This window comes from Haemaphysalis longicornis, unplaced genomic scaffold (genome assembly GCF_048455015.1).
Source record: "Haemaphysalis longicornis isolate Haplotype H1 unplaced genomic scaffold, Haemaphysalis longicornis Haplotype H1 scaffold_1, whole genome shotgun sequence".
NCBI classification, from domain to species: domain Eukaryota; kingdom Metazoa; phylum Arthropoda; class Arachnida; order Ixodida; family Ixodidae; genus Haemaphysalis; species Haemaphysalis longicornis.
In genome coordinates this window covers 29685687-29713488 of record NW_027526203.1, presented here as the reverse complement: position 1 = coordinate 29713488, position 27802 = coordinate 29685687, and the positions used below count along the sequence as shown (strand labels likewise).

Sequence of the window (27802 nt, the reverse complement as noted above, 5' to 3'; positions counted from 1 at the left end):
CGCAACCCAGAAACCGGTCTCAACCCTCAGGCGGCTGATGGCCTGACGCAAAAGTGCAAGGCAAAGTTTCCAAAATTATTTGGGCACAATGTCCCACCACTGACATCGGGAAAACCCGGAAAATCCCAGGACACCTCCGACAGTACAAAAACGACAAAGGGAAGTCTTTTAGGCAGCACAGTGCATTGGCCGAACACCACGGCAAAGAAAAAGATTGACTTCCACGGCACGCAGGTGATTTTCTCTGATTCAAATGTTCACAAATTACCCTCCTCGGGACCTGGTACATACAGGAACACGGGAAATGCCGAATAGATACCTTGGTGCCCTTCTCCCCTCTAAGCCCACGGCTTCCGACACGCAGCAACAAGGAACGAGTAGAAAAAAATAAAAACTAACTACCTCCTAACTGCTGCTTCTGGTCGAACACAAGCACCCGCAATTGAGGAGCAGAATAGGTTACGAAACATTGGGAGAGCTTTTAATAAAGTCCTTGTTTCGTGTATGTGCCGTTCCCTCATGTCCAGTATTCCAGAATAAGCTAGAACGTTAGTCAGGGAGGTGTCCATGACGAAGCACAAAATAAAAAAGTTTTGATAAGACAGTCAGTGAACGCCTTTATTATCCCAAGACATGGGCGAAATTGTAATTTCTCAGGTTTCCACGGTATTGCGCGCATACAAAAGCATAAAAGCAATATTAACTTTCACTCGAGCAAGAGATTATGCAAGAAAATGAGCTAATGGGAAATCCTGTCCTGGCGTAAGCACCTGGAATTTTGGACAGGGAACGCGCCGTGGCTCATGAATCAGTTTCTATAGCAGGTGCAGGTCTGCTTGATGATGCCGCTGCAGAATCCGCCCCGACGTCGGATGCTCCTGCAGTGGCGATGACAGGCACCTTGGTTTAAAGGGCAGCCGAAACCACGACCTGCAAAGTGACGAGGGCACGCTTACAAACACGTGAGAGACGCCCTGATATGCTTGTGCCACGCGTAATGCTCGGGGCAGTTATGTAGGGAGCAGGAAAGTTGAAACTCCCGCCCACTTCCTTTCAACACCATAGCCTAGGGCTTCGCTTATCAAGTACAATGTGACTGCTCATCGTCTTCGCTTTCATAAAGACGGGAATTATTTGAATAGACATCACTCACGAGGCAGCGTCCTCACAGTCAGAGCTGCACCAGTTTTACTCATATGCAGTCACGTTCACCGGTAATGGGGCAGGCACCACGCCACTTGAAGGGTGCGAGGTTGGCGCTGTGGCAAGGCATTTGGCTGTTGGTCTGCACACCGGGGTTCCAATCTCATACAAACGAGAATGTGTTTGTATTCATTTTACCTTTACAGCAGTGGGCATTTTGGTATAATTATGTTTGACAACGACGACGGTTAGTTTTCCAGTCAGACGAAGCACGTCCGGCTTTCGCCTTAATTACATTCTCCGGGACTGATCGTGCTTTTTCCGGCAGGAGATATAGTGGGTCCGCTCCATAACTCGTCATAGCAACAGTGCTGCCCTCTGAGGCATCCATGGTGATACTTCGGGAGGTTATACTGTACTCCACCTCAGTTGAATTGGCACTATACCCTACATCGGAGGAGCAAAGACAATTAAAAGCAAAGCTACTGTACCTGTATGAAGCTGGCTAGCTATGCTAAACCTCAAGAATACGAAGACTTATAGCCGCTATCTTCTTTTATTCAGCCAACACCAAAGTAGATGTTTTCTCATTGTACCGGAGGGTGCCTAGAATATTCGCTACCTTTAAAATTTGTAAAGATGCATTTGTGTGCAAGAAATGATGTGTGAGAGCCCAATCGCCCGAATTTATCGTTTTTTTACGCCACCGAACCTCGACGCTATAACTCCCAATGGGGCTTATTAGTAGCGTTCTATTATCTGTGCGGCGATAATTACTCTCGGTGCACTGACACCGTACTTGTTTTCTGTACTTTTTCATTTAGTATCTGAAGTCCCTATGAAGTTACAATAAAGCATTTTGGTAACCATGGGTAGAACTGGAGTTCTGGACTACCTGCCTAGTCAAAAACAAATATTAACTATCTTCGAACGCTATCTTCCCGGAGGAAAGCTGAATTACACGAGAAGCTGCCGTCTTTTTCACCTGTCTTTCTAGGCATTCAAGGACAACGTAAGGGGGGGGGGGGGGTCCCCATCGCCAATATGAACGAGCAGTCATAGCGATTAAAGCTAGGAAATGGGAACACGATGAGGACCACATCGTGATTAGACCCGAAATCAGGATCTTCGCTGTTCAATGCAAGCATATATTTTGCATTCCGGGGTTTTCACAGCTACGTCATGCTGTTTGAGTAAAGTGATATTGTGTGCCTCGTTATGCGTTGAAGTTATTTGTCGAATTATTGATTGATTGAAGGATTGATTGATTGATTGATTGGTTGATTGAGTGATTGATATTAGTATCTTTTTTGTAGCGGAACACATCTATGTTTTTTTTTCAAGCGCTGTTATTATAGACATGCTCAAATTAACGTTGTCCCTTACAGGCACCAGCTGTACCAGGCAATCTTACCTTCTATGCTCTTCTTCCACCACGCATCTGGTTTTATTTTAGTCACCTCTGGAGACTTCGTCTCTGTGCTGGATTTAACACCCAGGGGTTTGGGTACGGGAGTATCTCCAACGTATTCGGATGGATACAATGAATATCATTGCAATTCAATGAGCCAAATCGTTTCTGTTTTCTCTCTGCGGGCCCCGCATGTTCATTATTTTGTGTATAGTTCCCCACAAGACTCTTCGTGTGCAAGCAACATGGTCTACCCTCAAAAAGCAAAGCGCAGTCCTTGGAATTGTTTTAAATGTTGTACTTGCTGATGTCCGACTTCTCTGCCGTGTAGATATCTAAAGACGCTTACGATTCCATTTCTTGTTCCCATTAATACGTTTCTTTCAGTCTTGCTTCGTCTTTTGGTTATCGTGGCTGTCTTTCGTGCTCACCTATTCGCTACACATTTAATCTTTAGTGTTCTAGTCTCACCTGGCCACTGCATGTCCGGCTTTTCGTGTATAGTTACAGAAACCGTTCGCAGTTCACTTACGTGTTGCTCCTCGTAACGTATTATACTCTGAGCTTCTCGAAATTCAAACGCCCCCAAACTCATGTCTGTCTACACTTCTTCGCCAGTTGTTTTACTGTGCGGGGCTGAACCCAGACGCCCTACCCTTTGCTGGCTTCCTTTTTAGCAAGGAGGTTCCGTGTAAGGAGGTCCCCTTACCGTCATCAACTATGGAACCTCCTTCGGTATATCTTACACATGTTATGTATTTCTGTAGTATTAATAATAAACTGATTCTGATTGTGGTACTAGAACGTCTGGGTGCTTTTTTTAGAAGCAACGAATGGTGTTTGATGTGCACTGTAGGCCTTCTGACGTTTTAAAGGCGTTATTTGACCAGGAAACCATGCAAGTATTAGGGGTAAAGTTTATACTGCCCGGAAGTTGACACTGCGCAGGGTTCGCGGTTGTGAAGTTTGTTTGAAATTCTAACCCGCTGAAGGTTCAGAGAGATCCTGCGCTGGCGCCATTAAGCGCTTTACCTATTTTCTTTGTGCGCGGAAGCATCTCAAAAACAATAGTTCTTGTGCCAGCACACTAGAACACAGTATTGTACCACAGTATAGTATAGTATAGTATAGTATAGTATAGTATAGTATAGTATAGTATAGTATAGTATAGTATAGTATAGTATAGTATGGTATAGTATAGTACAGTACAGTATACAGTAATACCTCGTTAACTCGAAGTAGTAAAAACCGGAAATATTTCGAGATAAGCGGATTTTCGAGATAAGAAAAGTTGCGCGAATTGCCATGAAATATCGAGTCCTCTGCAAGAAAGGCGCTACTACTTACTAGCTTTTAAACAGCGGCCTTGCTTTTCGTGAAGGTTTGAAAGAGAAAAAAAAAACACGAGACGTTCACCGGCTGGTTTTGTGGCACTGCAATTTTACTTAGCAGGAAATTACTGCGTAATGCTGGTCTGCTTTGCGGTCGCACTCGGGCAGTCCTCTAGCTGCTTGACGCATTGCTATAAGCCGATCTTCCCCGCCGCTGCACGCCATTGGGTTTTTTTCCGCACAACACACCTCTATCTTCTAGTACACTGCACCCAACGTTTTTAGATTAGGTCTAAAAACGTTGACTGTACCTCTACGAATGTCTCTACCGTCACATGACGTGCCACAGGGTTGTTTGACGAAGTTGATATGCGTTTAGGCTCAGACCTCACGTTCGGGGAATACATCGGCTTTGTGGCAGGCGCGGCTAAACCAGATCGAGTGACTCATCGCGCTAATCTCGTGAAACGGTCTGCGGCTGCGAAATTTTCGTTCCACTCTCAGTCAAGGTTTCGAGATATACGCAGTTTGGCCCGAAAATACTTCGAAATGAAGGGCAACAAATACACTGGTCGTATAGGAAACGGTTCGGTGCCGCGGAAAATTTTGACTTAGCCGATTTTTCGAGATATGCGAGTTCGAGTTAACAAGGTATTACTGTACTTTAGTATAGCATAACGTACTTCTATGCTATTCTAGTATAATAGCACTACACTACAGTACAAGATAATATACCACAGTATAGTACCGCAGTATAGAATAGCACAGTTCCAGCACAGATGTTTGCTTGCAGCTGTAAACACCCCTTTTCGCCTGTGTGTAATTTTGTTGCAATTTTCTTCGAAGGAACATTGGACCGTTCGTCACTGCAACTAAAGTGGAGCGGGCTAGCAGCGTTAGTATTGGTTGCATGACGTAACACAGGCGCGAGACCAATGCCGCGACTTCGCGAACAAATGGCCATAAAGACGAATGTGCACAGCGAGAGTCAAAGCTATCTATTTACGGAGGAGCCATAAGATGTGACTAGCGTATGTCGTGGCCACCTGGTCAAACGACTGGATGCGCTTATTCAACAAAGCATGGCGGCCTTTTAATACGCGCGGTCATAGTGAAGGCCAACACAGAAAGCAGTTCTCGAGGGTGTGGAAACAGAAATCATGCATAAAAAATCCGTACCAAATCCCGTTGAGGTGTAAAACAACACTTCTAACCGGGGCACCAAAGAAAAGTTCTGATGGCATTGTACTGTTAGCACCGCATGCCGCGTTCTGCACAAAAGCAACTTTTTCTCGCAAGTGATGTTCTAAGCAGTTCCCTGTTTTCCTCTGTTAAACCGAGTGTTTCTGTTTTCCATCACTTGTTTTGGTTTATTTTTCGGTTATTTTGGGTTCTTGATTTGATTGTTGTGATTTCAATCTCCGCCTCGGCTATTAGGCATGCAGTAGTGGGGGGCTCGGGATTAATTTTGCACACCTGGGGATCTTCAACGCGCGCTGAAATCTCGATACACGGGCGTTTCACTTCCATCTGAAAGCAGCCCCCGCGGCCGGGATGGAACCCGCGTCCTTGGGCGCACCAGCACAACGCCATAGCCACTAAGCAAACGCGGCGAGTCATGTTTGGTTCTTGACACTTGCTACCATGAGGCGGTAGATTCGACATGCCTGTTTGAACATAAATAGCTTCGCTATAACTGGAAAACATTTTGTATGACTGCACGGACCCAACTTGCACCATTACGTCATTATGCAACCATCACGGCGTCAAAATGTTCGGAAAACCGTTGTTCACAGCGTAAACACTAGCAGATTTCACGTGTTTCCGAACTAGAAAATGACAGCTGTACACACATGGCACCAGACACGCTACAAGAAGTACTAAATGTTCAGCGATGTATACTGCTGAGGTGAAGAAATTGTGGAAAATGTTTGAGAATCTCTTAGTAAAATACTCTGATTCCCGCGTATTTGTTTTGTGTGCTAGATATGTAAAGCATTTCCATTTTATATAATTTACAACTTTAAAAGGGTCATGAAAAGAGACGTGTCCGAAATTCGAAATATATTCGAGCAAGAACCTTTTTAGCATGTGCATGTGTCCCTATCTTCTAGATCGAAAATTATTGTCATCCGGGGCCCACCGCTTGCGCTTCTCCGCAAAAAAAAATTACACTCGAGATATCCTCGACGTGCACTAGCAATTACGAAATGCCTACCGTTTTCTACGAAAATTCAACTGTCACATTACACGCGAATTCCCTGTTTACTAACAAACATTTCATTTCGGCCTAAATCGAAGCTGCCGATTTCTTAAAAGCGGCAATATTTCCGGCATAGAATATAGGTGGATGTAGCACTTGCCAGTATAGCACTCCCGCATCGTCGCTGCTGCTACAGTATCTTCTGAACTTCGAATACTATACTTTGATGTAACAGACAGGCGCTACGCTGAATCATTCTACTATGACAATTTTTACTGTCTATCTTTATTCTTTATGCAGGCAAAAAACAATACCCGAGCGGTTTGAGAAAAAAGAAATGGAGGGACAAATACAACTTGACAAAACTCTCCAGACTGTACCTTAAAGGCGCGAACGGTGGGTAACGTTTGCGATACTTTTTGCGCCTACAGGCTGCCCGTACCTGTTACTCATCTGCCAAATAATGCGACACTCCTTCTATGATGCCTGAGCTTTATTGTTTGTATTTCATTTCAGGGGTCTTATAATAATGGGTCTGGTTATACAAAAAAAAAAATTGGCCGCGTATCTGCTCCTTTCGTTGCAAATGCGTCAAAAGACGATAGTCTTTATCGGCTTTTGCGAAGTAAATGCCTCCCTTCGCTTTCCCGCTCACCTGTCATGTTGTTCCTCTTGCGTTGCGCTCCTCCCAAGGTAAAGGCGCCAAAGGTTTGCTTAAATCATTTTAAATTTCCCGCGTTCCACAGCTCCAAACCGGGTGTCTCGATGCGAACGCTGCCGTACGGCGAAGACGAGCGTTAATCGAGGCGCCCTACTTCAACGTTTATAGAACTTAGTTTCCCTACTCCACGTGCGTTGCAAGCAGAACGCGGAACCTACCTAGTGGAACCTTGCGTAGCTGTTGCCGGTTGATTTGTTAAAATGGCGCCACAAGCTATAGTGGCGCGGGCGACAGCAGGCGACGGCGGAGTGAATTCTTTTTAGGGGCGAAGCTCCTTAAGTCATGGGTCTCTCCATCCCTTGTGTCTCGTCGTACGTGAGCGCCGCATGCTTTCGGAGATGTCGCAAAGTGGGCCGCGTTGCACGCGCAAGAACCGGCTGCAACCGGCAGCGCAAACTCGGCACCGGGAGCGCGAGCTTGTCTGTGTTCGCCAACGGAGGCGCGAGCGCACGTGCACTGCGAGGGAGAGAGAGAGAGAGAGACAAAACTTTATTGAACTGAGCTTGTCTTTAGCGTGAGAAGTTGGTGGACGTCGTTATCAGCCCAACGACGACCGAGGTGGCCCTTGCTATCAGGGAGGTCTGTACCTCCCTGTCGTGGGATGCCAGTGCTTCTCTCCACTGCTCAGCTGTGGTGATTCGGGGATAGGGGTTTTGGGGGCAGGCCCACAGAATGTGGGGTAGGGTGGCTGGGGCTGTGCAGAGGGTGCAGTTCGGGGATGGGACTTGTGTTGGGTGGATTAGGATGGAGGTAGGGGATGGAGTAGGTAATTCGGCTGATTACAAATGCTTGAATCAGGCGAATACGGTCTCGCTCCCTAAGTCCTGCTCTTCGATTGGTGATTCTTTTCATGAGGCATATGGTTTGGTTTACGTGGGTTGAGAGATTCTTGATGTGGATTGTGTTTGAGTGATTCGCTTGTATGTGCAATCCTAGTATTCTGATTGTTTTAACTATGGGTATCTGATGTTGTTGAATGTGGAGTGAAATCTGTGGAGGTGTTTTCTCTTTCTTTCTTTTGGGCGGGAGCAAGAGTAATTCTGACTTGTAAGGTGAGCAGGTTAATCCTGCTTCGTTTGCAGCTTTTGAGACTGCCTCTACTCCTTTTTGAAGGGTGTGCTCTATGTTAAGGAAAGAAGAAGACGAGCTTGGGACTATCACCATCAGTGTTAGAGGAGGAAGAGGTGGAAATAAAAGGCGTTCTGAGCGGTGCCATGGCCTGGGGCCCAGTTCCTCAACATTTGGTGCCGTGAAACCCGGGAGGAACGACCCAGTGGACTGCCTGACGGCGCAGCGCGTCTCCGAGGCTCGCGAGGCCTGGGAAACTCCTGGTTGGGATACTTTGTGATTCCCTCATCTCGGAGGCCTTGCCCTTGGGAGGCGCCCGCCATGGCCGGCTGCTCGACGCTCCACACCACCACACTGAACCCAGAGACAACCCATGAGCAGACCTGACCTGATGCGGCGCAGTCTTCGAGGACGCTAGGCCTGGGGTCCCCTGGAAGCTACCCAATTCTGCGAGCCTCGTCATCGAACGCTGTCTGCCGCTAGGTCTCGTGTCTAGAACACCCCGTCGCCTGCGTTCGCGCCGTCTGCCATGGAGGAGCTTCGCCGCCACCGTGGCACTGTGAGGGAAGCCGTCACAAGGGGCGTAGCTGCCATTCAATTGCTACTTCAGGATCCCCTCTCATCGACCGGCCAGATCGGCTCGCACCTGCACGCCGTCGACAGCAGGTACGAGGAGTTGAAGTCCCTCGATAAGCGCATATATGAGGAGACCATTGATTTGGACGACCTTGAGGCCGATTTATTCGTTAGCTACGAGTACGACGAAAAGGTCGTCATGATCCGTACACTGGTGTGCTTCGCCAGACCCTCCGCTGTTCCTCCGCCAATTGCTGCTCGGAGCACCGGAGCGCCCAGCGATTACTCCGCCGTCATCAGGCACGGCAAGACCGCGGCACCCTCCGGTGACAGCGGGATGACCGCGGTGGCTGACAAGGTGGCGAACGTTCCTGCGGCGTGTGAGCCGTGCGTTCCTGACCGTCGGAACGTCCTCACAGCTGCCGACGAGTCTGATCCTCCAGAGAAACCAGCGGAGAGCACGACCGATTCTATTGAGGCACAACTGGGTGCACCCGGCCGTCCTCCCAGCAGTGACTGCGTTATCGTCCAGGACGGCCACGGAACTGACCTCTCCGAGGACCCCATGACCACAATGCACGGTGATGTGGACCCGTCCAGCGTGATGTTCTCCGACGCTTCGGACATCGCTGCCGCTCGTGGGGGTTCCTTGCTGAGAGAACACGTGATCGTTAGGTGTCGCGAGCGGGCGCCGTTCCCACTAGTACGACGATGGCCGTGTTGCTCCCGGCGCTGGCTTCTCCGTTGCCGTCTCCGCTGGGGTCAGCGATACATGGTATCCCCGACTCGAATTAGCGCACCGTCCTTTCATTTTGGATCGCACGAACCGTCAGGTGATCCTGGTTGCGAAAGGCTCGTGGACGGCAACCGGGCAGCTTCAACTACCGCGCTTGGCGGCCCCCTGGGAAGCTCCTGGATTCCACCCCATCAGCTGTCACGATCATCTTTCCTGAGGCATGGGGGCGCAGTTCGTGATCATGATGTGCGCACACGACGAGTGGTCACATGTGAGCAGCTACCATCCCTGCCGCCCGGCACTGGCTACGTGCGTGCCTGCCGCGGGCACAGGACTGGGTTCGTCAGTCTGAGGCTACAGCCCGAGCAGGGTGAGGTCCCCTACCATCCTGGCGGCTACGGCGAACCGGGAGAACAGGACGGCTACCGACGCACCGGGTGTCAACCTAATGCCAACAATGACCTGCTTGCTATTCAGCGCTTCCTCGCCATCAACCACTCCACAATGTTCACTGAGGATGGCGAAGAGGAGCCCGCAGCCGCAAAGGAAGCTTGCAGGAGCAAGCTAGACCAAGTGTCCAAAAGTACCATGCACTCTTACCGACGAAAACGGCCTCTGAATCACGAGGAATCTCAATCAACATTTGCGAAAAATCTCAATCAACATTTGGTGCCGCCAGTGAGAATCGAACTCACGACCCCGGAAACGAGTGTTGTTGGATTTTCCTTTCCAGCGCTAAACAAAACCGGTACAAGGAAGCTACATCACTCCTCAAAGCACCGGTGGAAAAGGAAGCCACTCACGACCTGAGACCGACCGGCTCAACGAATCACAACCAGGATGCTGAACTGGCTGTTATTTATATTTGTGATATTTCCTTCGTGGGACCTGTGCATGTGTGTGGTCACCAATCATTGTCGCGCGCGGGAGTGTGTTAAGGAAAGAAGAAGACGAGCTTGGGACTATCACCATCAGTGTTAGAGGAGGAAGAGGTGGAAATAAAAGGCGTTCTGAGCGGTGCCATGGCCTGGGGCCCAGTTCCTCAACACTCTATGTGAGCGTCGCTGCCTCCATGTATCCACAATGTAATATCATCCGCGTATAAAGTATATTTCAATGTGGGTATTTTGTTTAATTCTTTTGGGATGTTTAGTATTGCTAAGTTAAAGAGGAGAGGTGACAGCACTGCCCCTTGTGGGGTACCCTTAGCTGGTAGTGTTATGGTGTCTGACTGCACATCTCCTACTGATATTGTTGCTGTTCTATTTTAGAGGAAATTTTGGATGTATCTGTAAGTTCTTTGTCCGGGGTGTGTTGCTTGTAAGTTGTTTAGAATAGCTGAGTGTTTAACGTTGTCGAACGCTTTGTGGAGGCCTAGGGCTAGGATTGCTGCTGTGTCAAAGTGATTTGCTGGGGTGATTATTTCTTGTTTAAGTTGCAGTAGTATATCTTGTGTGGAGAGTCCCGCTTGAAAACCTATCATGGTCGGTGGTATGATTTGGAGTCTGCTTAAGTGCTGTGTCAATCTCGCATGTATTATGTGCTCTAATATCTTGCCCAGGCATGACGTTAGAGATATTGGTCTTAGATTCTCGATTTTGAGGGATTTTCCCGGTTTTGGTATAAACGTGACCTTTGCATGTTTCCATTCTTGGGGTAGTGTTTCTGTGGTCCAATATTCGTTAAAAAGGGCTGTGAGGGTTGTTATTGAAGTGTCGTCTAGGTTTCTGAGGATTTTATTAGTGATTTTGTCTGGTCCTGGTGCGGACTGTGTGCGTAGTTTGTGCAAGGCTCCTCGTAGTTCCGATTCAGTTATTTCTTTGTCTAGTTCGTGGTTCACTTCTCCTCGGTAAGGGTGGATTGGGTCCGGTGATGGTTCTGGGAAGTATGTATCTTTGATTTGGCTGATGAGATCTTCCTGTCCTCCTTTATGGCTTTGTACTAGGTGTGTTATTCGGTTTGTTGTTTCTGATTTAGTGTTGTTGGGGTCAATGAGGTGTTTAAATAACTGCCATGTTCTTTTCATGCCCAGGTTTTCTTGCATTTGGTTGCATATGTCATCCCATTGGGTTTGTGCTAGTTGAGCTGTGTACTTTTGTATTGCTTCGCCCAGCTTTGCTAGTTTCCTGCGTAGGCGATGGTTGAGTTTATTTTTCCGCCATCTTTTTTGGATGCTGTGATATGCTTCTCTAAGGTGTAGGAGATGGGGGTCCATTATTTCATCCGGGAGAGTTTCATCTGGCGTTGTTATATGTAGCTTGACATCCTCTAGTAATTGCTGGGTCCATCTCTCTAGAGATGTCGTTTCTTGTGATTCCTGTTGGTTTTGTCTATGAAGTCTGAATTTTGGCCAGTCTATTATGTTTGGTGATTTGCGTAGTTGTCTTAGCTTATTACCTATAGGTATTGTTATTTGTATTATGTAGTGGTCACTATTTTGTGGGTGTTCTAAAACTTGCCACGTTGCTTGTTTTATGCGATGGGTTAAGGTGAGATCGGGTGTAGTGTCTCTCTGTACGCTGTTTCCTATTCTGGTGGGCGTCTGGAGGTCATTTCGAAGTGTAAAATGCAGTTGTTGTATCTGTTCCCATAGGTTTCTCCCTTTTGCTAGGTCTGTGGAGTAATCCCAGGCTCGATGTGGTGCGTTGTAGTCGCCTGTTATAATTAGTGGTTGTGACCCCGCTGCATTTTTAGCTAGTGTGAAGAGGTTGTTAAAATTTTGGCGGTGCGCTTTTGGGGGGCTGTATACGTTGAGTATGTGGAGCGTGTCTTCTTGTTTTTGGGTGGGATGGATTATAACAAAGTCGTGTTTGACGTCGGTGTTTTCAAACTGTTCCCTTACTGCTGGGATGTTGCGGTGTACCAGTATTGCTGTGAGTGGACTGTTCCTATTTTGAAATGCTCTGTACCCAGGGAGCGAGACCGTCTTGCCTGTTTCCTGTAGCGTTATAATTTGGGGAGGAGATTGCTGAGCTTGGATGAGTAACTGTAGGCTCTGCTTTTTTAGAGTATCCTCGGCAATTCCACTGCCATAGCGTTATACTCTTTTTAGGGTTGGCCACTAAGAGCAGGGAATGACATGTGATCTTGGCCCATTACTGGTTGGACGGTTTCGAGTACTCGTTTAATGCCCTCGTGTAGTTCGTTTCGGAGTGCGTCAAGACTGGCACTAAAGTTGCTGCAGGTTGATTTAAATTCTACCTGCTGCTCGTGCAGTGTTTTGCGGATGTTGCTTAAGCTCTTCTCAACAACGGTAATTCGATGGTCAAGTGACGGTTCGGGTTCGTTAGGGAGTGGATCCGCCGCTTTGCGTTTTTGCGCGGGAGGGAGATCTGTTTCCATTTCTGCGCCTGGTTGATCGGTTGTAGCTTTAAGAGTTGTTATTTCATTTCTTAGGGCTTGATTTTCTGCACGGAGTGCCTGTATTTCCTGGCGCATGGCTTAAGTTCTTGGAGGAACTCAGGGGGTATCGCGGCTGGTGGTGGTGGTGGGGATTGCGAGGGTGGTGGGGATGTAACTTTGAGGGCTGATCAGTGGAAATAAGCAACTGTGTGGCTCACCTTCGGTTCGCCGTTAGGTCTGCTTGCTGTTCGTTGGGTGTTGCTTGCTTGGTTATTCATTGTCCTTTTGGTTCCGCTGTCATTGGAGGGTTGGCTGACACTGTTCGATGAGGGGTTTGAGGGCGAGTCCTTCAGCACTTGAGCATATTTTATGCGTCGGCGTGGTTGAAAACGTTGCGGGCAGTCCGTCGTCCCTGTCGGGTGGTTTCCTTCGCACACAATGCAGTTTGGTGTGCACGTGTGGTCTTCGGTGGGATTTGGTGTTCCGCAGATACTGCAGCGGCTTGAGGGTTTCTGGTTAGGACAAACATCCTGTCTGTGACCGACTTGCCAGCAGGCGAGCCATGCTTCAGTTTTACGTCGATATGGCTTACAGTGGTAGGTCTTCGATCTGTACCGCCCCCAATAAGGGACTCGGTTTCCATTAAATAGGATTTGTGCCATATTCGATGTTCCGAGTCTCTTCACGGCCAAAATGGGGAGTTCTGGGTTGTAGTTGAAAACGCTGCTTTGGATTTCTTCTTGGGTATCCGTTTCGGGGATATTGAAAATTATCCCTGCCATGGTGTTCGAAGGAGCCGCCACATGCGCAGCAATCATGAAGGTGTTGCCGCCTACCTGAATGGCTTTGATGTCGGCGTAGCGTTGAGCTCGTTCTTCTGAGGGAGTGCTGACGAATACATAGTTCGGTTTAGGTCGGATACGTAGCTGATCTTGAGGGTTTTGGGCTATTTGGGCTGCTTGAAGCACCGCGTCCGCTAGTGCTGCCGGCGTAACTTTGCGAAGATCCAGTCCTCCCCGTGGTCGGAGCACTATCTTGATGTCGTCGGGCGGCAGCGGCGCAGCCGGAGGGCCACGGCGTGGCGGCTTCTGCAAGCGGCGATTTTCTACGGTTGAATTCTTTGCAGGTTGGTGAAGATTTCGTTGTCTGTTGCGCACAGTTTTCCAATCCTCGTGAAGGAGTTCTTCCGCGTTGATTGGCTCACCATCGACGGCGATTGCCTCCATGTTGGTAGCGTTGCGCTGAGCCTCGGCGAGGCAAGGCCGGGTGAGGCCTAGGCGTTAAGCCTAACCCCGGCATGGTCTTCGGTCGATCGGCAATTTCGGCACGAGAAGTGTAGGGAACCACCAAAGAGGATACTTGGGGTCGTCCTGACGCCTTCCGACGTCTCTGGATGCTGAAGTCAGATGGATGGGCCTGGAAGTTTCGGCTCAGCGCATAAAACTCGGCGGAGCTCATACGAGGCACGTCCGAACAGATCGAGATCACGCCACGAACGCAGGCAGTCGTTCTCGGAGATCGAACGAGACGCAAGGACCTTTGCTCGTTTCCTCTCGTCTTGTTCGGGCACAAGTTCGCCCTAAATAAAAGTTCTTTCTTTACCGTTGTGTCCCATCCTACGTGACAAATTGTGGTAGAGGTGCGGGGTAGTCCTCGATGGCGCGGGGTCTTTCACCAGGTCTGGGCCTGGGAGCATTGACTCCGAAAATATAAGCTCATTTGTACAATGTACGCACAGTCTTACGTCTTTCTTAATGATGTAATGGGCGAACTTTCACGGGAGAGTTACGGTTACCGATGATCTCCCCCTCTCGAGCTTCGCCCCACTTATCATCATTCATTCCGTGGATATGGCGTGATTTTTTCTGCAGTTAGGAAGCATTTAATTTCACAATAGTCAAGCATGTTTGATTTTTTATAAAGGAACACTGCAAATATCACTTCTGTATTGATTTGTTGTCTTATATTTGCGTAATGTCTTGTTCTTCTTCAATCATGTTGCAAGTATGAACATTACACCGGACATAGACGGGTAGATTTAGCTGTGACTATATAAGGCTATTGCGCAGGCATTGTTTTGCTTTGGCCGGCTGGCTGAATCGAGTCACAGACAGACAGACGGACAGACAGACAGACAGACAGACATACAGACAGACCAAAAGTTCTGGGTTTAAGTAGCCCAAGAAAGACTATCGCCTTTAGAAACCCCTCTACAACGCCGAGTACGTAACTTTCGCTGGGGATGGCCAATAAATTATAAATCAACAAGGGAAAGTCAAAGGCATACGAGTAATTCCCCGATTGGGCGTCAGCATTGTGCCTGTATTCATCAGCATTACGAAGAGCCCTCCTAGGCTTAGGTTGCTCAATTGCCCTCGAGCGAAACTGCCATACACAAAATCATTGTGGGAAAGGAAACTTTACGTTGCACTCTGCTACAATAATTGCTGGCTACACACAAATTTGGGAAAAAATATGAAACCCCGCGGGCCCTTTTAACCGAGCAAACGCTTTCATAAATCTCAATGTATACATGGAGCGCCTCTGTAGTGGGCTTCACTAATCAAAGAAAATGCAATGCATGAGCGCTATGGTCACACGGGCAATGTATGCAGCCTTGCATCGAAATATGGAGGAGCTGGTGTCTTTGTTAAAGATTCAATTCTGGCGTAGCAAGCCAGGCGGTTTAGCTCAGCTGACATCGCCAGACTCGTTTGTTTAATTCCATCGTTTAGCCAATTAGAAGAGCGAATAAAGTCCCTAGGAAGTGGTCTAAGAACGCGTAGGCATTAAAATCAACGTCAATGAAAACAAATCCGTTTGTGATTTAGGGAAGCACGAGCTCCAGCACAAAGGGAAGCACGAGCTCCGGCAAAAAGCTGAACTTCGCTGTTTCGGGGCAAGTTTGCTAGTGCACACGGGGAAGACTGCAGAATGACCTACTGCACTTTAGTACTTTTTTTCTTTGAAGGTAAGGACATAAATTTGTTTGAAAAAATAAATTCAAGAATGAGACTCTTCGATTATCACACAAGTAACAACCCCGAAGAATCCTGGGATATCCCTGGGATGGTCCGCGCCGTAAAATGCATGCTGAAAGCGAGCAGCCGGTTCCGTTTCCAACTGTCCGCAGTGCTTCCGGTTCTGGTAATTGGAGGTCCCCAGTGTGTTCCAGACGGCGGAGTGCGTTGAGCGGCGCAATGCGAAAACACTGTATAAATTGCGCTGTAGTATACTTGTGGTGCGGCTGAATTCCTCTATAGCCATTTGTCCCCTATAGAAATACAAAAGTTTGGTACAAACCAGTGTGTCGAACAGAAAAAAACTAACCGGTTCGGTTATGGTTCTGGTTCAGGCGGAATCATTTCGTTCCGCTTCAATTCCGGTTCAACAAAATCACGTACCGAACCGGTTCACGAACCGGTTCGGAAGCTTGAACCGGTTCGCGAGCCGGTTCGATGAGTTGAATTAGCACTGATATTTAAAAAAAAATATTTAGTAGTTCAATAAAAATACAAAAAAATCAAATTCAGCTGTTCCCAAGGGCAGTGGCGTAATTGCAAAGCAAACTTGAAGCAGTTACGAGATATTAGAAAAACAGATGAAGAAGCGACGATTTACCACCTACTTTAGCGCGCGGACTTTATGTTGTCCTAGCGACTATCCATAAAGCCACCGGCAAGAGATATGACGGTGGGATATACTTTCGGTCCTTTCCTTTTTTATTGAAATCGCAATCGCCGCTATGGAATCGCCCATCACGCTACCCTTGAAGTCTTAAATTTAGGCCGGCGTACTGGCGCGTTCAAACACCAGCGCTTAATACAAAAGGCACACATTATTTATTTTGTAACAAAGCAGAAAACTCCTACAACAGGCACATAAATACTACCAGTGAATTAGATTATTTGGTCACCCCGAATAATTTGTTAACTGTCACCTTATGGAACGTGTTAGCCACACTTTGTTAACAGTAAGCTTTAGTTAAGGCTCAGTCACTGCATTATTGTTCTGACCACTGCAATTCTTTTTGAGATAGCTATACCGGTTGGGTGGATTGCAACAAGTATGTCATCGTACCGCCTGACCCCCATCCATAGTTCCGTGTGCTTCATTGCGGAATGTTATAACAGATTATGCTGTTACAAAACGAAAGGGAAATTTTTTGGGTCGATGCTCTTTAATTCGTCCCCAGCAGTATTACCCTCCGAAACGAGTAGCAGTAGAAGTAATATAGCGACTTGGGCTGCCCTACAAGTCCACCTTCGAAATAAAGCAGATCTAAAAGAGACCAAACTGCATCAGCAGCAAACGGTTTAGCCACTGAGCAGATCCTGCGATCACACTTGTCAAGTATTAACAATTTGCAGGTGTCGGACCTTTTGAACAAATTACGAAATTCAAAGAGTTTGCACACATCGGGTGTGGGCTTTCGCTGTTGTGCAGTGGAGCACTTCTGCAGCCAGATTGCTCCAATAAAGCCGCAGCTAGGGACGGGCAAGGTCGTTTTATATCCCCTGCAAGCTGTTGAGAATGACATTTTGTTTGGTCAGCTTGCACTACGCCCGCGCTTCCAGCAGCAACAGACCATTGCTGAATTGGTGATCATTCATTTCCCCTGTGTTACATAGAGCATAATAGTGCTCAATTGTCTGCAGGGTATAGTGCGCGAGCGGGTACGAAGCTGATGGTACGTGAAAGAAAAAAAAATCACGCCATATCTACGGAATGAATGATGATAAGTGGGGCGAAGCTCGAGAGGGGGAGATCATCGGTAACCGTAACTCTCCCGTGAAAGTTCGCCCATTACATCATTAAGAAAGACGTAAGACTGTGTGTGTACATTGTACAAATCAACTTTTATTTTCAGAGTCAATGCTCCCAGGCCCAGACCTGGTGGAAGACCCCGCGCCATCGAGGACTACCCCGCACCTCCACCACAATTTGTCACGTAGGATGGGACACAACGGTAAAGAAAGAACTTTTATTTAGGGTGAACTTGTGCCCGAAGAAGACGAGAGGAAACGAGCAAAGGTCCTTGCGTCTCGTTCAATCTCCGAGAACGACTGCCTGCGTTCGTGGCGTGATCTCTTGCGTGATCTCCGCCTCGCAGTGCACGTGCGCTCGCGCCTCCGTTGGCGAACACAGACAAGCTCGCGCTCCCGGTGCTGAGTTTGCGCTGCCGGTTGCAGCCGGTTCTTGCGCGTGCAACGCGGCCCACTTTGCGACATCTCCGAAAGCATGCGGTGGTCACGTACCACGAGACACAAGGGATGGACAGACCCATGGCTTTAGGAGCTTCACCCCTAAAAAGCCTGAATTCCATTGGCTTTGCAATATCAACAACGGAGGGTTGAACTGTTTCAGCATGAACCGGTAACCGTTATTTCTTTTCTCGTTTCAGTTCTGGTTCGGGTTCAGCGTGCTCAAAAAATAACGGTTCGGGTTAGGGTTCAGTTCCGGCAAAAATAGCGGTTCAGTTCCGGTTTTGGGTTCGGTTCAGTTCCGGTTTGACACCCTGGTACAAACTATACGGCTCAGTTTGTCCAACGAAGAGAGAGGCCTTGTATTTTTTACCCCGTGATTAAGCCGACACCGAAAGGACTGCATTTTCTTGTTAGTGGTGGATGCGCTACTGTGTACCTCGGTGATCCACAACCGTTGCTACAACCATTTTATAGTACATTTTAATTACTACCACAAACCGCACTAGATTACAACGTGTGGGATTGTGAAATACATTGGTCAGCATGCGACTTATATCAGCATGCTTCCTCTTCACTGAGATCTTTGCAGCATTTCGTAAGAGCGTTTCTGCGTGTTACTCACGAACTCTAAGGTGTGCCACTTGGCTTTCTTCCTCTGCGGTTGCCGAGCCAGCCATGAATCCTGTGGAGGAAGCATGCGGGCAGCGATGCACGATTGAGTCAATTGGGAACCATAGAGATTGCGCGGTATAAAGTTTTAGGGAAAATAAGAATGTGTTCGGTTTAGCCGAAAGAGCTCCTTACGCTGTTGCAGGAATAAAAACAAGGTGTGCCACGACATAAACCGCTCAGCAGCGTTTGACTATGCTTTTACTCTTTGCACCAAACAATATGCCTAAAACCATGTAAAGTCCTAAGGTAAAACTGATTCTGTGAAAATAACCAGGCATTGTTGGCTAATCAAGACACTTTTTAGCGCCGGGACTGCTAGCGCCATTTCTTGATAACAGCACGAAGACCTAGGTGGTCCTGAAATACTTTTTGGTACATTGCGCAGGAATACATGCGAACAAGCTTCAGCCCTTCAGCCGCCGCCGATTTACGCTCTACTTGCAAATTCACGTCGAGTACTATTTCCTCTATGCGGTATCATGGTTTATGAACCGGATTGGAAGGACTCTTTGATGCTTGTGTCTTGCGGAAAAAGGACTGTGCATATTTAAAAAAACATTCGATCAAGCATTAAGGTACTTTTTAAACGAAAACAAAGTAATAAATGATGCAAGGTGCGGTTTAGTGAAATTATATTTCCTTTTTGCATCGCGACTCCTCAAATTATCTGAATAATTGAACGATACCTTTTTCCCTTTTGTCCAAAATTAGAGCCGAAAATTCCCTGAAGAAGGGAAAATTCGCGCACGGAATATCACTGGTCCCGAGCTGGTGGCCGCTTTTTCTCTGGTGGCGCTGCGCTCGCACCACTGTTTCTGGCTGACGCGCCCGTTTCAGTGAAGTAGACGCTATCACTATCGCTATCGCTATCAGAATACATTCAAATACCAGGAAACGTGGCTTTCAGTGCATTCTGAGCATCCTTGCAAGAGGAACGTATGCGCAGTGGGAATGAGTTACGGGAGTTCGCTTCCAACCGTTGTATGAAATACCATCGCTTCGTGTGGGAGCCTCTAATTGGGGCCATCCCGGTTTGACGCTCGTTCAGGCTATCGCTATTAATCTTAGCAGCCAAGACTACACACGCGCGTAGCGTTACTTCCGCAGGCAGACTCATGATTGTTCCGATAGACGTTTTAAACGGAAGCTTCCGTGTTCTCACTCGTTTCGTCCATAACGCCTGAACGGGTGAACTGGACGAAAAAAAAACGCTTCCGGTGGCTGGAAGTGAACCACAGTCCATCGCGTTATGAAGCAGGCGTCTATGCAATGGCTTTCATTTTGATATGGTCAAATGGTTTGTGTGTAGAAGGGGTGCATGGGAGTGCCAAGTTAGAGAGAACGAATCCTGCACCGCACAGTGTAAAGATGACGATAAACCGTTACGCGAAAAGTTCGCGTTCAGTCATCGCCATCTTTAGAAGGAGAGGCACCGATTTCTTTGTCTGGGGCTCTCAGCGCGATATTGAAACGTTAACAATTGTATGTACGTGCACTGTTTCACGCTACACAGCGACGAAATTCGACGAGAGGCTTCTTTGATGGTCGTACGCTACTAACGAGAGCATGCCCCAGAGGTGCGGGTGGTGACTGCGCATGCCCAGTACGCTCCTTCGCTCACCAGCTCTCTTCCCCTTGCTGGAAGGAGTATGCGAAGGTACACTGGGGCCAATAAACAACCATGCAGTTAACAGCCGCGGCGGGCCGCAATGCAAAAGAAGCTTCGGATGCTTTATCTCATCCGGCAGAATTCTGATATGATGCTCCAAGCAACACTCTTTCTCGGCACGAATTGTCCGACGTCGCAAAACTTGTTATTTCCTCTCAACTATCCGACAATTTGTTCATGAGGGTTAACGCGGCGGTGCTACACAGGCGATTTTGTGTGCCGTAGTGGAGGCCTCTGGAATAAATTTGACCACCTAAGGTTCTTTAACCTGCGCCGAAATCTCCAGCACACGGGCGTTCGCGCTTCTCGCCTTCATGAGCAAAGCAGCCACTGCGGCCGGGAATGGAACCCTTGTTCTTGGGTTCAGCAGCACAACGCCTCAGCAACTGAGCTACCACTATCCACCAAATTATTGCTTGATTGTGGGGTTTAACGCACCGACGCTTCAAATGCGGTGAGGCGCGCCGTAGTGGAGGGCTCCGGATTAATTTTTACCACCTGGGGGTCTTTAACGCGCGCCGAAATCTGGAACAAACGGGCGTTTTTAAGTGCGAATGCACTTTATAGGCGACCCTGAATTCCGCTGACCGCCGTCAGTTCACATAGCAACAGCTGCGGGTGCGCGCGCTCCCCGTCTTCCTTGGCAACGGGGGGAGATGGGACATACCCACGTGGGGGATTGGCCAGGAATCTCCTCGTCTTCCTTGGCAACGGGGGGAGATGGGCGCGCGCTACCTGGCCGCTGACATGGCACATACCCACGTGGGGGATTGGCCAGGAATCGGGCGTGAGAAGGGCTAATGCACCCGCTTAAAGGAGTACTGACACGAAATTTCAAAGCTGAGATCCGCTCTAGCAATCAAGTACAACGACAACACAAATAGGTGTCTGTGCATGGCACATACCCACGTGGGGGATTGGCCAGGAATCGGGCGTGAGAAGGGCTAGTGCACCCGCTGAAAGGAGTACTGACACGAAATTTCAAAGCTGAGATCCGCTCTATCAATCAAGTACAACGACAACACAAATAGGTGTCTGTGAATAAATGCATCTTTCTTTCTTTGTAGTTGTGTGCGTGTGTGTGATCTCTCTTTCGCGAACATTACCGAACCGCGCAAATTCAGCTCGTGCATTCGCACTTTCACATTCTTCCCCTTGGGGAAATGCGGGGAAATTCTTGCTTTTCGCTTCCATCTGAAAAGCGGTCTCCGCGCCCGGGAATCGAACCCGCATCCTCGTGCTCAGCAGCAGGGCATCTGAGCCACTGAGCCACCGCGGCGGGTATCCATCAAATTACAAACTAGCATCACCGACCCCTTCGCAAGTAAAGTACACATAAGAAATTGCAAATGTGCAGCTTTTGTCGTTCATTGGATAGATCCACATTCAGATAATTTGTACATTATTTTGCGCTCACTAGAGATCTGAAATAAACAGATTTCGCGTTTTCTGTCTCTTTTTTTATATGTTTGTATGTATACACATACACACACATGCATAGCGAGGAAGTCTTGTTCTCTGTTCTCGCAGTCTTGGTGCCATAGGGAGCTTAAGAGGGTTCAACGCTGGTCGACCACTCTCGATATGTCGTAGACACTCGAGTCACGGCCAGGGGGTTAAAAAGAAAGTCCCCGTCACCCCGAGACCCTGTCAGCCCGAGAAGTCGGAGTGAAGGGGACCTAGCACCCCCACCCCCTAGCACAGAAAAAAAATTACATTGACATAAATACACCAGAAAGTGGAGGGGAAAAATAGCCTTGCCGGTAGCGTAGTGGTTATCGCACCAGACATGTATTCTGGAGGTCGTGGGTTCGGATCCCACCTGGCGGGCATTTTTTCTCCACTTTCTTTCTTTCCAAATTATTTATCTGTTTCAATGACCTACTATATCCTCCCCTTTGCTTTCCGAGGTGTTCTTGACTGCCAACCCCTATTTCTGTCTTATTTAAAAGAGCCCCTCATTTCCTATTCTGATTCGCTACATGCACAGCGAGGGCCTCTGTTCTGGCAGTCTTAGTGCCATAGGGAGCTTAAAGGAGTACTGACACGAAATTTCTCGCTTTCAGTTTTTATGCTGTAAAGAATACCTATTGGCCCAGTAATTACGAAAATCGAACCGAAAGCCGTCAGCCGCCAACACAGAATTAATTATAGCACGTTTATTGCAACCAATTTCAAATTTGGTCACCGCGCGGGAAAATGGCCGTTCGAAGGCCAGTCTGCAAGCGGGCCAGCCTTACGTCACGGTCTCACCCGTGACGTCAGGGACGTTTTTCTTTCCTCCGTGCGTTCGCCGCATCGTCTGCTACGATTGCACATGGTCCGCCCTCGCCCGCGCAGTCGACATGTCGTCTGAATCGTCAGACTCGGATGAGTCGCTGCCACCCGACAGACAGAAGAACTTTATTTGCCCAGGCAATCAGGCTGGCGATGTCTTCGCCGTCGTCCGTTTTTCAATATCACTGCGGCTCGAACCGGCGCAGACCGTGATAGCAACAGCTTGTCGCCACTCTTCTAATCAATCTGATCACGAAAAACAAGTTCCACATGCGAGAAAGTAGATGTTAGTGTGTTGAAAAATTGTGCTAGGGGTTGCTATCAGCGCTGAATTTAAAAGTGGCGTTCAGATATTTGCCGCGATGGTAAGCCTACGCTGACCGCGGCAGCGGAGGTTCGGCGCTCCGACCCAGCACTGCCGGCACAGCGGTGCGGCAAGCGGCCGAAAGATGGCGCTACCTGCGCGTTAGAGTCAAAACAGGCCGCGGCAGATGCCTTGGTCACCGATCGCCGCCACGGAGATTATTGCCAAAATAAAGCTCCATATGCGAAAAAGGGGATGATAGTGTGGTGAAAAGTTGTGTAAGGGATTGTCATTCGCAGTTGTACAGATACCAGCGATCAAATAGTCGCCACGATACCAACGATACCAAGCCTAAAGTTCCCAACACCCAAGGTGACCCGTGCAACCCCGAGCCCGCTGGCTTGGGCGACAGTTCTAGCGGCCGCCGCGGCGCACGAACTCAGTCCACGTTTGGCGCTGCATGTCGTCGCGTGGAAAATAATGCATCTTGGCGTCCTCGTCGATTTGCTCGGACAGGCTTCCACGAGCAGTACTTCGCATACCGCGAGCTTGCCATACCACAACCAGGGCGAGCTGGGCGACGCGCACCGCCGCGTCGCCGCGGTGCCCGTCGACATCGCGCAGTTTTCGGCACCAGTGCAAGAATACCATGCGCCGGCCACGAATTGAAGAGCAAAGACGTCGAACACGCAACGTTTACAAGCATTGCTCACACAGCTACGCCCACGTCTCCTGCCCAAACGAATACCACCGACAACAGCAGCGCAGGATATCGTTTCCGGTTCCGAAAACGACTATATGACGTCACCCTGAACCGGCCAGACACGCAGGCCAATGTTTCGTCACGCCGAAAGCGATTTCTCTAGTGCTGCCGATTTGTGAAAGCTCGCGGCCTGGGCAATCAAAATCGATTTTAGATGTGATTCCGGCCTCGGATCGCTGCAAACATTTCTGTGAGGCATCTGTACAAACTACTGAAGCCAATGATATCATTTTTTAGGTGTCAAAGTTTGGTGTCAGTACTCCTTTAAGAGAGTTCAATGCTTGTCGACCACTCTCGACATATCGTAGACACTGGAGTCACGGCCCGGCGGTTAAAAAGAAGGTCCCCTTCACCCCGAGAAGTCGGAGTGGCGCTCGCTACCACCCGCAAGCACAGAAAAAAAATTACATTGACATAAATACCCCAGAAAGTGGAGGGGATAAATACCCCACCAGTAGCGTAGTGGTTATCGCACCACACCGGTATTATGGAGGTCGTGGGTTCGGATCCCACCTGGCGGGCCTTTTTTCTCCACTTTCTTTCCAAATTCTTTATCTGTTTCTATGACCTACTATATCCTACTCTTTGCTTTCCGAGGTTTTCTTGACTGCCAACCCTTATTTTCACATACATATATACATACATATATACATACATCACGCTGACGCGGCGCGAGGGCCAAAGGCTCTCTTAACTTTTCTGTCTGACACGGGACTAACCGATGTTCTTTAAACTTGGGATCCTCAGATTTTTTTCTCCTAGTGCTGTAAATTTTTACTACGTTCTGAACTGATTTTATTTTCTTCTCCCTCTTATTCATTGTTGGTGCGCACTTCTTCCCCTCTTTTTTTTTCACCTCACTATGTTCACCCCCATCTGAAGTAGCAAGCCCCGCCGTTTGTGGGGCTAACCTCTTCAGTGTTCATTAAAGTTTTCTCTCTCTCTCTCTCTCTCTCTACATACATACATACATACATGCATGTATACATACAGACATACAGACATACATACATACATACATACATACATACATACCTACATACATGCATACATACATACGTACATACATACATACATACATACATACATACATACATACATACATACATACATACATACATACATACACGCAACGGATTGAGAGCGTCGTCCTTAATTTGTGCACGAATTGCAGTCGGAGTTGTTTTTCCGACCCTAATCGTAATGTTCAATAGTTAGCCTTTGGGAATTACATTGACCCATGCAGAATTATTATGTGGGATTATGATGCAAATGATAGCTATTGCGGTCTCTAGGTACACACATTCACCAAGGTGCGTATCAATGAAGAGTTTTTTTTTTTTTTGCTTGCAGCTGTTACATCACTCTCCATAGTAAAGAAGTTTTGAGCGATTGTTTAAACCAAGCCTGCCACTTTTATGTTCTTATGTCCAGAAACAATGTCAAGAAAGCAAAACAATTAGAGTCGCAGGAACCATTCCTGTAGTCGAAGTACATAAAAGGAGGCAGCGTTCTTAGCAACTCGCTAAGCCAGGAAAACACCGCCGAGCATCTCTTATCGGAGGCTTTCTTTCTGCGTGCGTTATTTGGAGATAGTCCCTCTTAACTTACCGCAAAGAAGAATCAGAACGAGGGAAAGCACAAGCACCTTCATCCTTGAAAACTTTAGGTTCTTTCAAAGTTCTCTGGAAGGAAAAAAAAGTGCGTTTATGCAGCAGCAGTCAATTTGAACAACAGCATGTCATATGAGTTACGATCTGTTGAGAGCAAATGTATTTTTGTGGGCTGTTTCGAAAATAGAGCCCTCTCCAATACAAATTTAAGCCAAAAATAATTTGTATATTTGCATAAACTTCATTTTCACCTTCAAGAGGCAATTTTTTTATTTACCAGATATTTATAATGTTATCATAGATTAACTTTAAAGCATCTTTTCGAGCGACTTCCTCAATATTTCTTCATGTTCACGTTTCTGGTTTGTTCATGTTTAGTGTTTGTAACCTGTTTGCTCAAAGTTGTTGACGTTTCTCGTGTCCTTACTTTTGTCCATTCTACAGGAAGGTGACCTTCTGAAGACTAAAAAGCAATTCGAATTCACTAGCCCGCAAAATTGTGTAGCGTTGAGTACATTAACCATACCACCGGGAGCTTGTGTCTCGTTCAACATTCAACGACAGGAACCGCGTTGCACAACTGATTTCGTCCGAATGCATGCATGAGGCGAGAAAAAATGCTAACAAATCAACGACAGTTGAGTAGTTTTAACCCAACATAATTGGAATGTCTTATTAGAAATACTGTCTTCACAACATTGTAATGGCCATTATGGTGCTGTATTCTTCGATAGCAGCACTCATCAATTCATAAGCTTTTCTAATGTGTTATTTATAAATGGCTGATTGAGGTTTTGTTACACGCTCAGGTTCAATTGGAATTTTCTTACGGCTTCGAGCGAGGCAAGAATCGTGCAAAAAAGCGTACAAAGACAAGGACATCAATAACAAACCAACATAACTAAGAAGTTTTAATAAAAGTGTAACATGATATAGAAGCTCACCAAGTGTAAATGCATTATTTTCGCAAATAAGTATACACTGTTTTTTTGTGTGTGTGGGTGTCACCGGTTTTTTTCTGAACGGGCATACCCTGTGGAAGACATTACATATGGCGCACAGAAGGATTTTGCTAACGTTATTTGCAAGTTGAAATGCTTGCCAGAGTTTGACGACATGTGGAATATTACTGCGATAGCATTATATGCCTCATATATAGCGAAGGGTGACTGTAATCATCAACATGAACTGTACAAAGATGGCCATCGCTGCAGGCAAAAATTGAATAAAACAGTTGAGTTTGTGCGAGGTTTGAACTCGAGTCGCTAGAACAGGAGCTAAGTGCGCTACGCTAACAACTGGGCTAACCCATGTTTTTATTTTTTTATTAATTTACAGAAAACAAGAAAACAAAGCATTGTTGGAGGAAAAGCACAAGCACAAAAACAGATAAAACTGCTTAAGTGAAGGAAGAGACTCGAATATGATGGAACGCTAAAGAAGCCTTTGATAATCCCTGTGAAATCGCCTTTAAACCACCTAATCAGACTTAGCTGCCGGGTTCAGTTTGTATTTTGATGCTTCAGAGCAGTTTAGGATTGGGGGGGGGGGGGAAGGGGGCGACAGTAAAAAGATAGATCTCGGGTTAGTTCTTACAAGTTACTAAGAAAAAATACAGCATAAGAAAGCAGCAAAATTAGGCTGGAGGAGCCATTCGGTAAAACAATCAGCATAGCGCAAGCAAAAAGCAACTGGCAAGGGACAATAATCCACAGAAAAAAATCCTTCAGGCTAGCGGTACTGCATCATCTAAACACACAATTTACTGTGGTTATATTGGGAACTGCCAGAGAGGGACATTTATTATAACTTGCTCTATCCGTCTCAATTCATTTCCCGTTGCCCGAAACAGGTGCATGTACAGAGTCCTCCAGTAGTTTGGCTGGATCATCATGTTCTACTTTAGCGTAGAATAGCTCCAACATTTTGAGGTAAAATAGTTCAACCCGGTGTGGAGGACTTCAGTCCAACATTCGACTTCAGTGCAGTGTAAAGGTGCGACTAAAATACCTTACCCCAAGACAGGAGAAGCCGGTAAGTGCGCAAAGCGTTCCTGCAGCTGAGATGGTGGACGAGTGTACCTGTTTGCCTTTTCTTTACACCAGATAGTAATAAGATGTCTGGCGCCTGTCTGTTCTGAATCCACCAATATAACAAGCAGTAGAGCTCATTAAATTATCCTAAGTGCCCTGAAACACACAGCATATATTTTCGCTGCAGAGTAAGACGTAAGATGCATTGCTATCCACCATACACAATGGTAAACACCATTGTACAAAGCACATGCGTGTAAGAGAGATACACAGCAAAATATTTTACACTTTTATAACACTTACTTGAAAAGACTGTTGTGTTCTAGCCACCGAGCGTTGTTGCACTCGAGGAGAATGGATGGCAGCAACATTTATAGCTGGTCATATTTCCGCGCACTGTGCTTAGAGCGGAAGCTTCGTAATATCGTCGCCGACATTTCCGGGACGTTCAGCATCCTCCTATGCAAATCTCCCGGGAAGGGATTGGCTTCCGTACGAAAGCGTTCAAAACAACCGGTGCGAGGATGCAGATTGTGTTCAGCCACTGTTGATACAACGGTGCATTTTGGCAAAGTCTTCCACATGGCTGCAATGGCGCGCGTGGGACTTGCCAACGAGATTGTTTTCTTGTCATTTGAACACAGGGGCCCCAGATGGAGGTCGGGTTGAGAACCCCAGATAGTTAAAGAGAAGGACCAAAGAGCCTGCCTGGCTGTAAGCCACAAACAGAATA

The 27802-nt window shown here is 47.4% G+C and overlaps 1 protein-coding gene across 1 annotated transcript; it reads right to left on the bottom strand.

The window, feature by feature from the left end:
- Window positions 1-581: 581 nt before the first annotated feature.
- LOC144175673 (4 kDa defensin) lies at window positions 582-27451 on the bottom strand. Its single transcript, XM_077704718.1, has 4 exons — window positions 27373-27451; window positions 25035-25108; window positions 18361-18420; window positions 582-930 (listed from the first exon to the last, which is right to left on the bottom strand). The coding sequence occupies exons 2-4, from the start codon at window positions 25075-25077 to the stop codon at window positions 809-811; spliced, it is 225 nt and encodes a 74-aa protein (XP_077560844.1). The 5' UTR covers window positions 25078-25108; window positions 27373-27451; the 3' UTR covers window positions 582-808.
- Window positions 27452-27802: the final 351 nt, after the last annotated feature.

Bases quoted from the DNA above. Each gene is read 5' to 3' on its own strand.
- LOC144175673 (XM_077704718.1), bottom strand. From the start codon at position 25,077: ATGAAGGTGCTTGTGCTTTCCCTCGTTCTGATTCTTCTTTGCG. The intron at 18,421-25,034 runs GTAAGTTAAGAG...CTTCCTCCACAG, and splicing joins CGTTCTGATTCTTCTTTGCG to GATTCATGGCTGGCTCGGCA. The intron at 931-18,360 runs GTGAGTAACACG...GTCACTTTGCAG, and splicing joins AGTGGCACACCTTAGAGTTC to GTCGTGGTTTCGGCTGCCCT.